We start from the raw sequence: 12,354 nt of genomic DNA on the forward strand, positions 1-12,354 counted from the left end.
TGTAATTTATATCTCATTATCCATTTTCGTTAAATTATTAACGGAAGAAGCACATGCAATGCTCCTTCCGTTAACAATTTAATGAAAATGGATAATGGGATGTAAATTGTAATTTTTTAGACTTGTAGGACTAAATATGATAAATTGTAAAGTAGTGGGACCAAAATCGCAAAATCAATGAGTTGCAGATGGCAAATAAGAAATGGGAAATGAGGTTGTAACCTTATACAAAAAATATTTACATTGCTGATGTTCAACTAGCCCAATTTCACATGCTAATTGTAGCCCGTGTCCTCTTTACCTACTTTGAAATCATATGATTTATTAATATTTCAGAAGTTGGGTCATTTTCAAATAATATAGACGTCAGCCTAATGCATGCCTAAATATTTTCTCCGTCTCTGTTCTTCCATCTCTAAATAAAATTTTGATTTCAACAAAACAATATTTTTGTGTGTGTATATTTGTATATCATTATTTTTTAAAGTTATCGCAACGAATTAGTTGGTTCAACTCATAAAAAAATAACTTATTTTAAATTAAATAGGATGTTAGTTATTTTCACTTATTAAAAAGGGTAAAATACAATCACATCTCTTGAAATTTGCCATTTACAAATATCTTCTCATATTTTGAAAAATTATAAATATGTTTCTAATTTTAACGTCCATTTAACAATAATCTCATTTTGTTAGCCTACATTATGTTTCTATAATTAGAGTACTTGCTCATATCGGTCTGATTTGTTGATTAAAAGAAAGAAGCATTAAAGAGATAAGAGAAAGCAAATGGCAAATAGCAGAAAAATTACAATTTATATTCTATAACTTACCGATTTGCTTTTCTGGTCCTATTGTTTTACAAGTCAATAGGTTCAGTCCCACAAGTTTAAAAAAGTTGCATTTTAGGTCTCATTACCCATTTCGTTAAATTGTTAATGGAAGAGCACTGCACGTGCTCCTTTCGTTAACAATTTAACGAAAATGGGTAATGGGACCTAAACTGTAATTTTTTTAGACTTATGGAATTAAATCTGCTGAGTCATAAGACAATGCGACTAAAGTCTCCAATAAAATAAATTATGGGACGTAAATTGTAATTTTTCCCCTCATTCTAGCCCAACTCTCATTTCTCCCCAACTCCCTCATTCTTCCTCGAAAATATCGTAGCTCGATTTCAGTAAATCCACTTATTATTTTCTGTTATTCACTAAATTAAACAAACTTCTCTCATTTTTCTACAAAACCCATTCGAAAATTTGTGTTTTGCGGCTAAAATCCCCAAACTCCAAAGTGTAGTACTCTCAACACCTAATGATTGTCCGAAAAAGTCGCAGCTGGGGAGTGCTGAAGCAAATTTTGGAGCTGATTAGCAGCAATGATGAGGAGGAGCAAACATGTCCCCGATTTTTGCCTAATTATGGTTAGTATGCTGAACTGAATTTATCTCTTCTGTATTATTTTTGTATGACATTATGATTTCTGTATGTAATTATGAATTTTGTTGTTATTTTTGGTTAATTTTGTGAATATTTTTATGTGAATTTTGAGAGATTATTTGCATTAGTTGAAACTTGGGTGAGGTTTGTGAATATTTTAGTGCTTATTTGTAGCAATTTTACAGAAAATAATTGAAAGTTTAGCACGAATTTTTAAAAAATATTGCGATTTTAGATGACAAATGGATTTTTTTAAAAATATCATAAATTACTATAATAATACATAAAAAATAATTTTTCTAAATTTATAAATATTTAAAAGTAAATTAATGTTTTCTATTTGCTTGTTCTAAGAGACGTTCTAGAAGTTGATAAATCAGCGTAAGCAGCGCCATGACACCTAGTTGGGCATCCGATGGTTTTCGATTCCGTCGGAAAATGGTCGGAAATTATTTTGGACACCTTATTTTCAGATGAATTTGTGAAAATCTTTTGTCAGGCCATCGGAAAGTTAGTCGTTATGAAGCTTTTTCTTTTTTGTTGTCATAATTAAGTAATCTATGTCGATCATTAGTTTCTTGTGGAACAGACGATTTGACAGTGATTGCATTATCAATCTTGTCCAAATCTTGGCATACGATTTGTTTACAATAAAACATGTATAATAATTGAATGTCTCCGTTGCATACTTTTCGTTCTAGGAAACAGAATTACTATTAGCTACAATTTAATGACAATGGATTAAGAATTGTGGTCAATAATTATTATTAACTATATTAACTAAAATTGATGCAAAAACATAACTTTTTCAGCATGAAAAAATTACTTGTTATAGCTAAGAAATATGACAAATGTTTTAACCACCCTCGCGAAAACTACAGTCAATAATATTTTTTAAAATGAAACAATTCACCTCCTGTATAGAGAGGTAAATTGCTTAATTTAAAAAAAAAAACAAGACAATAAATTGTTAATTTTTTTTCATAAGATAATAGTTTGCATATTTACAATATCACAAGGGGTTAAACCGTATTTTTTTGCCGAGGAGTTTATACGGTCCGAAGCTAAATTTATAAAGTATATTTCTATCTTTTTTCCCACGAGAAATTAATGTTCTGGTTTGTGTTAAAATTTAAGGTGTGGGGAACAGAGTATATTAATGGCAATAAATTAGAGAAGGAAAAATTAGGCTTTATTCATCTAAAAACTCAAGTACTTTGTTCATCTAAACTCTCTCATTCTAAAGTTAGAGAGACTCTAGTTGTCAACAGACTCAATAAAAATTAAATATTAGAATACTAATAAAAAATAAATACTAAGAACAAAATGATAAGTACGAGAGATCTTGATAAGTTCAACCAGAACTTTCAACAGTTTGCTGGAAACTTGCATATCAATTCATTGATTGCGTAGAACATGAAGTTTTAGGAGTATCCGATGGACGATGGATCATTGAACTATCTCGTTGGCACTGCCATTGTCATGGTACGGGAAAGCTGGTTTAAGATAAATATACGACAATAGTTGGCTAATCAATCTAATGCAAATCTTGCTATTTTATTTGTTTAATCATCTCATTATTCACACTTCCGCTAAACCAGTATAAAATAAAAGATAATATTAAGTGATAATTTTATAATATTACTGATGATTTATTTTAAAATTATCATTAAAATGACAGTAATTTCATTTTTGCTATTATATAATTACTTTAGACGAAGTTAAATAAAATTATATATTAGTGATAAGAATTATGTACAAATTAAATTGTCTGACTAGATAATTAATTTTACAAAAAAAAAGTGGCAAGAAAAATATAGTTATTGTCATTAGCGAATTTTAATGACAATTTTATGCATAATTTTTTGTTATTTATGGTCACTGGTTCTTGCTGGTGACAACTTTACAAAATAATTGTTATAATTACTAAAGCTATTAAATTCGCTACTGTAATAGAATGGAAAATTACTATTTTTCGTTTTGTAATTAAGAACTTTTTCACTTTTTATTTCATTGATTACGGAATTCTCACTTTTTATTCCGTAACTTCAGAAAGTATTATTTTTGGTCTCATGACAATAACATTCTGTTAGATATAATTAAACGGAAGAGACCTATGCCCGTTAAGTGCATGGGAGAAATTAAAAATGTTATTTTCTAAAAGTTATGGGACCAAAATTAAGAATTTCGTAACCAATGGGACTGAGAGTGTAAAGTCATTAATGATCGTGTTAAGGACATAATATTTTATTATTAAAATATATAATAAAAAAGTACCATAGAATAAAAAATTCTATTTTTAGAAATTCGGAGATGGTCTGCACCTTCTAGGAACCTTATCCCCTTATGCTTTGTCATTTGTATTAACTAATTGAGAAGAGAGGAAATTTTGTGGATATACGTTTTTGGGTAAATGTAAGTTTTATTAATAAAACAAGATCGTACAGTACAATAGTGTTCAACTGGTGGTTTCTTCCTCGACAGGCCAAGGGATACGCCATAATTTATATAACGTACATGAACTAACAGAACGAGATAAATTAACACTGATAATCCTCTATCTAATATTTTCCACAATAATGGTAACTATTATATTCGGTGATCGCTCCGTATGCTCAAAGCGTCTCAAATTTCGTTCCCTTCAAATGTGGTAAATGCAAGCAGCCAAGAGTGCACAATAAGCCAAGTTAATCATATGTTTTCCTCTCCATTTTCTTTGTGGATATACTTATTGACCTCATTAATTGTTCATGATATACTTATCTACAATTTATGCTCATTGCATAATACAATATTGTATTTTAAAAAGATAAAATGTCTAAAAGTAAAAAGTGAAAGAAAGAAGCAAAATTTTAAGTTCATTTTTTGTTCCAATAATGTTATCATTAAAGTAAAGTAATATTTATTGAGAAAATAAGAGCTTTAATAAATAAATATTTGATAACTAACATAAAACTATAATTAAAAAGCATCGAGTAAAAAAATAAATAAATATGCAGGTTTTATTCTATTTTAAAATATTTTATATCGTAAAGTATATAATACACACACTTAAAACTTTATATGCATTACTTCTCTATATATAAAAAGAAAATCAATCATGATATATAATTTTTTTCTGTCTTATTCATTGTATATGCTACATACACATACATATAGAGGTGGTAGGTGAGTTGAGCCGGCTCGACTTTGAGCTCGACTTGAGCTCGAGCTGGGTTTTTGTTGTTCACCAGCTCGCGAGCTGGCTAGCGAGCTGGTAATATATATATATATATATATATTATTTTTATTTTTGAATTTTTTATATATTTAATTTTATATTTAATATTTGATCAGTTTTATAATTTAAATTGACCATATATTATAATTATTAATTAATATCATACATTTTATCTTGAATAATAATAAATTATGATACTTTTATTTATACATTTGATCTTTGTATAAAAATAAATTTAATCAACAACTTAGTAAATTTATAATTTTTTTATAATTAAAATTATTATAATATCTTTACGTTATATTTTAATATATATTTATATTATGTTATATATTTTTTAAATTGATAAGTAATTCACTTATGATTTTTATTATTTATAAATTTATGTCAAAATTTAGTAATTCCTATGAATTAAGCTAAAAATCATAATAATAATAATAATAATAATAATATCAACAACAATAATAATAATAATGACGATGATGATGGTTGAACTTCTAATTATTATTTTATTATATATATAATGAGATTAAAAAATTTAATCAATAATTACGATATCTTAAAATTCGGACACCTGATTCATACGAAATTTAAATATATACAAGACTGTGTCCATTAGATCATATCAGACGGTATGATTTAAAATCACATGGCCTGATTCAACTATACACCGTCTTGAATGATTACTCTTATGTTTCGAGTATTATATCTCGACATCCGTATATCCAATAAGTTTAAAACTTTACGAAATGTATTTTTTTTGTAAGTTTTATCATATCTAACGGTCTGATCTAAATTTTGATGGCCCGATTAACCCATGTTGTTCAACAATATAAGATGATAGTTAAATCAATATTATACTAACATTTAGAAATATAAAAATTTTGTAAATTGTGAACATATATTAATTTCAATTATATCTATCTAAAAATTTTATGATTTGATCTCATGATTTAAAATAATAATAATAATAATAATAGTTGTAGTAATAATAATAATAATAGTTGTAGCAATAATAATAATAATAATAGTTGTAGTAATAATAATAATAATAATAATAGTAGTAATACAAAAAGTCAAAAATCAAAATCCATCACTTTGTCTCTCTTGTTCTCGTTTCTTCTTCCTCTTTCTTTCTCTCTTTCTGTTTCTTCCCCATTCTTTCTCCTCTCAATTCTTCCCCAAACCCATCTCTTAGATTCCTAACCCCAAACTCACGGCAACAAAAATGACAGGTCGGCAACGAGTACGTCGACGAGTACGCCGACGATCTTTCTCCTTATTTCTTCCCCAAACCCATCTCTTAGAACCCTAGTTCCAAACTCACGGCAACAAGGACGGTAAGTCGGCAACGAGGACGGCGACGAGTACTGCTTTAAGGTAATCCTTCTCTCTGTTGCATTTTGCTTGTTCTTTTTTTTTTTGGGTTTGGGTATGTTTTTAGCATCTTCTTTAATTTTTTTTCTTGGGTTTGGTTGTGTTTTTAGGGGATTTGTTTAATTTTTGTTGTTAGATTCCTTTCCAGCCTTAGTTCCTTACACTTTTGTTTGCTTTGAGAGTTGTTTGTAAAAGAGTTGTAATGTTGTAAGAAAGACCATTATCAATTAGTAACATTTCTGAATTTCCTATCGTCTCTTTCTTCTCTCCTTTCCACCTCCATTCTGCTGCAATGTTATTCAAATTTTCTGCTACAATTTTCTGGAACAAGTTCTCGAGCTCGAGCTCAAAAATACTGCATCGAGCTCGAGCTCGAGCTCGAGCTCGACAAAAATGGTCGAGCTCGAGCTCGAGTTCGACTCGTTGCCAGCCCTACATACATATATAGCATGTGCATGCGTGTGTCGTTTGTGTATTTGTTGTCTATGTATATAAATGCCTCGACACAAATTTACTTATATGAATTAACGAGATTTACTTATACTAAAAAGGATGCCTATATTAATATTAGAAAAAATATAATTTATAATATAAAATAGTAATTAAAATGGAGAAAAAATTATTTTATTTTTTAAAGAAAAAATGGAAGCAACCCCCTTGTAATATTGTAAATGAGCAAATTACTCCTTATGAAAAAACAAATAGCGATTTACCTCCCTGAATTTTTTAAACTACCAACAATTTAATCCCTTATGATTTTTAAAATGAAGCAATTTATCTCCTTATACATGGAGGTAAATTGATTCATTTTAAAAAATACAGGGGGCTAAATTGCTATATTTTTTTTATAAGAATGTAATGTGTTCATTTTCAATATCATACGGGATAAATTGTTGTTCACCCGTTTTTTAAGTGTATGCTTGTACCTTGTAACCATAATATTCATTGTTTATAAAGTGCCTATTAAATTCAGTTAATACATTTTTATTTATAAATTTATTTTATTATTTTAATATAATAATTTTATAGAATAAATACGAGTACGGGCTTCTGACTACTCCAGCCGCATTTCTTTTAAAAAAATATAACAGAAAGTCGTATCACGACTTGCATTAATTTACAATCCTTTTAAAAGCCCATGCTGTTTGCAATTTTTTTTTTTTCTATATTATTAAAATAATTAACTTGAGAAGCAAGAGACAGTGCTATAAAACAAATTGAAATCTCTACTAGTTACCGATCAACGTTGGTTCTTGTGCAATCTTCACCCCTTCTCCTCCAAACCAGATCCAGTTGACTTGGCAATGGCTGAAGCAGATGCCGCTAAGCTACATGCAATAATGGTTCAATTCCTATTCCAAGGTCACATCACCCCTTTCAGCCATCTCGCCTTAGCTCTCGCTTCAAAGGGCTGCACTGTTACTTATGTTCAAACGGAGTTCCAACACTACCAAATGAAGTCTACAGCCGCTTCTGCTCGTCACGACCAATTAAGCAACGAAGAGGCTGTTGATCTCTTCTTCCCTGGAGCTCGTGAATCGGGTCTCGACATTCGTTACACGACGATTTCAGATGGATTCCCCCTGGATTTCGATCGGGATCTCAACTTCCTTGAGTTTTATGAATCCATCTTGAGGGACTTCCCTGCCCGTGTCGATGAGTTGGTGGGGAAGATCGTGGAGTCGGATCGGTCCCTGACGCCGTTCTTGGTGGCGGATGCTACCTACTTGTGGCCTCCAGCAATTGCCAACAAGTACAATATGGTGCAAGTCGCGTTCTGGACATCAACAGCATTGCATTTGTCCTTGGGCTATCACTTTGAGCTTCTCAAAGAAAACGGACAATTACTTTTGGGTGGTATGTGTTTCTTCTTTCATTCACGTAATTCAACGGTCTCCCCATCCCATAATTTCTGATCGATGTGCACATGATGATATGTTTGAAGATACTGTTTTCCGTATTGGAGCTTGCTTTTTTTTTTTTTGGTTTTTAAGATTAAATTTCCGTATTTTCGGTATTGGAGCTTGACGACACTCGTTTGTAAATTAAATTAAACTATATTAAAAGTAAAATGCATTGATTTTGTTCGTGCCACAATGAGACAGAAATAGAAGATTTTTCATATGCCAAGTACGTAGAAATTAATAAGCTAGCTAGTTTGTATTATTCTTGGATGCCCCTTTAATTTTCATCAAAATATTGTATGTAAAATGTTGATACAGTAACTTAAAATAATAATATAATATGTAATACATAAATATACTAATATAAGATTTAGAAAAAAAGAAAGATATTTGCGGACTTTGTAACCTGTCGAGCAAACATGTGAAGGCCAGATCGGGCCGAGCTCGAGATGATCAAGTTCAAATCCAGCCAGCTTTTGTTCAGTCCGCGTCTCGAGTTATCTTGCACTTCTTTATAATAATGTGGTTGTTATCTGTATTGGACCTAAAAAATTTGATTAGTTGGAGAGAAAATGAATTTATAAGTAAGATAGAAATGAATAAGAGGTTTTCTGTTTGGTTTGGAAAAATAAATGAAGGTAATTAAAATAAAACATGATATATATACGAAACAAGAGAAGCTATATGAATTTTACTTTCTTTAGGATCACATTAAATAACTTGAAGAAAAAATATGACGTGCACTTAGTTTCAACTTATGCAATGTCTTTTACTTCAGGTCAAGACATGGATCACATAGATGTACCGGGAGTCCGGCGGAGCAATATTGAAGATTTTATCAAGTATGACACTACGGACGAGGACCCTCAAGTGCCAATACCAGTATATGAGAACATAATGAAGGCACGTCGAGAAATCAGGAAAGCAGATTTTATCTTGTGCAACACTGTGGAAGAGCTGGAACCCGAAGCAATATTAGGTATAAAGCAAAGCCTGCAAACTTATGCAATTGGCCCCACGAATTTTTTTGCGAATTTCAACAAAGTTACAAGTGTAAGTAGCCTACAATTTGAGACAGATTGCACCAAATGGCTCAACTCTAAGCCTGTTGGTTCAGTTTTGTACATCTCATTTGGTAGTCTTGCTCAGGCTGATAAGCAACTTGTTTGGGAGATTGCTTGTGGCCTTCTCATTGCACGTGTAAATTTTATTTGGGTTCTCTCACTCGAAGCATTAAACTCAAGTGATGAAACGAGTGCTTTGCCACCCGGATTCATGGCTGATACCGAGGATAAAGGGTTGATTATACCCTGGTGCGATCAACGTGCGGTGCTATCTAGTACAGCAATTGGAGCATTCCTAACACACTGTGGTTGGAACTCGTTACTGGAGAGTATATGGTATGGCGTGCCAGTAATTTGTTATCCATTTTCCACTGACCAACCTTTCAATAGGAACATGGTTGTTGATGATTGGAAGGTTGGGATCAATCTTTGTGAGAAGGGACCTGTTTCAAAAGAGAGAGTTGCGGAAACAATCAACAGTTTGATGAATGGAACTGCCTCGGGAAACTTGATCAAACAGAATATGAAGAAAACGAGCAAGATTGTTCATGATGCAGTAGAAAAAGACGGATCCTCAACTAGGAATTTGGATCACTTTCTCAAGGATTTGAAAACTAAAATCTGCACAAGAAGCAAGAACATCGGTTAACTGAGTCGTTGCTAAATCTCAATTTTCTAGGCTTTGCACCACTTACTCTACTTCATTCTAGTCATGATTGTAAGAGATTGTAATGGCGCTGGATTCTATTTCAATTTGTAAAATGTAAGGGGGGAGCTAGATGCTGGTTGTTCTTAGGGATAATTACACTCTCCTCTCTTGAGGTTTAGTGTAATTACACGTAAATCTTCTTTGGTTCGGAAATTATATCTAGAACCTCTAAATTTTACTTATGTCTAACAAATATCAGTAAATGTGATGATTATAACAAAAAGATTAGATAAAAATTCATATTTACTCCTAATTAAATTATTACTAATTTATTGCAGGCCAAAAGAATCTTTTTATGATCAAATTACACATATATATCTTCACATATTAATGCATATGAGGAGGTAGAACTTCACCCTTATAAAGGTAGTTTAGTTATAAAAGGTTTGTTTGGCCTGCACTACATCAATAATAAGTCAATCAAGGGTACATATCGATTTTCATTCAATTCTTTTATTAATATAAAAAAATTCAGTGAATGAATAACGAAGGGACCTATTTATCAAAGGGTACCAAATGTAACTTTTCAAACCACAAGGGGTTACGTATATTACAGCAAACCTCAGGGGAAATGAGTGTAATTATCTCTTGCTCTTATGCTTATCTCTTCTTTTTCTTTTTTCTTTTTTTTCCTTTTGAGAAAAGGACAATCGATGTTAATAAAATAAACGAAAAACTGAATTAGGGTTTATTGCTCACAAGAATAGAGGAACATTCAAAGGTAATGGTGATACCCTATCCCACATCAATTAAGAATTAATAAGATAAGTATCAAATAAGTATTAGTCAAAGAACTGAAGTACATTGATTGGATATTCTTTTTGGATGGGTTGTTCATAGCCTAATTTCAGGATGCACTTGGTAGGTTTGGGAAGCAAGTTTTATGTCCAATGGGCTCACGGGACCAAGACGTGCAAATGGTATTCGTGCTGATCGCCAAGCAGAATTAGGAACTAATTGCTATATGGGACAAAGTGTGTTACACTCATGGGAGCCACCTTATGAACCTCTTAGCAACTACCTTTAGAATCCTACTATCAGGCGACCTATCATGGGTTATGTCATGTAGCAAGGAGGATTACCTGTCCGTAAGGAGGGATAATTGGGATATTTGTCCCACACCGATCAAGAACTGGTATAATAATAATCTTTAGTAAAACAAACTTAAGTGCATCCATTAGGTATCTCTTTTCGATGATTTGTTCACAATGACCTAAATTTAGGATGCACTCAATAGGTTTGGAGGCAATTCAAGCATCGAACAAACTCACAGGCACGTAGTGAGATATAATGGATCATGACTAACTATAAAAGAACTATGGTATGCCCTCTTCGCCAATTACATGAGTAGTTGTGTTGCTCGTTAATTAAATATATGAGTACCCCACCTTAATGTCACCAAAGGCTAGGAATTGCACGCCACTGAAAATAGTCCCCAATTCAAAGTGATCGATCTCCCTTTTCACTAAACCTCTAATTACATTTTAGCAATCTCCTTTGTCCCCACCCTCGACAAATGACCTTTCTATCGCGTACAATGAACCCAAATCCCATCTCACATTGCTCCCCAAATACTTCCTTGTGAACATTTTTCTTGAACTCCCCTTCCTTCAACTTTTGCTAGACCCCATAATGTTGGATGACATTCTGTTAATGTTGGATCTTCTTCCATTGATGGAGTTCATGACTACATTACCACCATAGATGATCATCAAAGTGTTGCGGTAGCTGCAGGTGCTGGAGCTACAGCTGATATGTTGGACAGAGGATAAGAAGCAGTATTCAAAAGCGTTATTTGCATTCTTAGCGTTTTATGTTGTAGCATTTTAGTTGTCCAGTCATCATCCCAATCATATAGGCAGTTATGAGTTGGTTACTTGGTCCACATGGTATAGGCAGTTATATGTTGGTTATTTTAGGCACCAGGTTTTATTTAAACGGTAGACTTCATCTTCTTCATATGATCTCTGTAATAGAATTTTCTGAATAAGAAGAAAACCCATGTCTGCCTTTATGATTTGCTCTGTTCAATTGCACGAATTCCCTGTTGTTTTTGGCTCAATTCTTAACATGGTATCAGAGCCTTCTTCTTGAAGGTCTCTTTGATACTTTCGTTTTTTTTTATCTCACGCAATCGCTGCAAATTTGAAGTGTTAATATGTCGAATTCGGCATCACTGGAGGCGGAACAGTATGAAAAGGAGGTGCTTTATTTGCATCCTTCGGACAATTCCAGTTTCGTACTAGCATCATCGCAGTTGAATGGTTCTAATTATTTAACTTGGAGTAGAGCGGTATATGTCGCTCTAGGATGCAAGATGAAGCTTGCATTTATCGACGGATCTTTTCCACGACCAATAGCAGGTTCTGCTCTATTTGAACAATGGCGTCGAGCAGACCTTATGGTCACTTCGTGGCTCTGGAATTCGATTTCGAAGGACATAGTTGAGAGCTTCATGTTCGTGAGCTCTTCGCGAGAGTTGTGGCTTGAACTTGAAGCCAGGTACGGACGTTGCAGTGGTCCTATGATATATCAAATACAACGAGAGATTTCTACAGTCTCTCAAGGCGACATGACACTTACTTGCTATATGACGAGGGTAAAAAAACTGTGGAACGAATTGTTGTGTTTAGCTCCTTATC

General features: G+C 32.4%; 1 protein-coding gene across 3 annotated transcripts; it reads left to right on the plus strand.

The window, feature by feature from the left end:
* The first annotated feature begins 1,122 nt into the window (after nt 1-1,122).
* Nucleotides 1,123-9,894, plus strand: LOC105171982 (UDP-glycosyltransferase 86A1). Of its 3 annotated transcripts, none has more exons than XM_088885614.1 (3): nt 1,123-1,422; nt 5,894-7,892; nt 8,718-9,894. In XM_088885614.1, the coding sequence occupies exons 2-3, from the start codon at nt 7,340-7,342 to the stop codon at nt 9,650-9,652; spliced, it is 1,488 nt and encodes a 495-aa protein (XP_088741740.1). In that variant the 5' UTR covers nt 1,123-1,422; nt 5,894-7,339; the 3' UTR covers nt 9,653-9,894. The 3 variants fall into 3 exon arrangements, with proteins under 3 accessions (XP_088741740.1, XP_088741738.1, XP_020552784.1); XM_088885612.1 differs by having other exon boundaries at nt 7,323-7,892; XM_020697125.2 differs by lacking the exon at nt 1,123-1,422 and having other exon boundaries at nt 5,740-6,038; nt 7,323-7,892.
* Nucleotides 9,895-12,354: the final 2,460 nt, after the last annotated feature.

Source organism: Sesamum indicum, linkage group LG10, assembly GCF_026168435.1.
Source record: "Sesamum indicum cultivar Baizhima isolate 11 linkage group LG10, ASM2616843v1, whole genome shotgun sequence".
NCBI lineage: Eukaryota > Viridiplantae > Streptophyta > Magnoliopsida > Lamiales > Pedaliaceae > Sesamum > Sesamum indicum.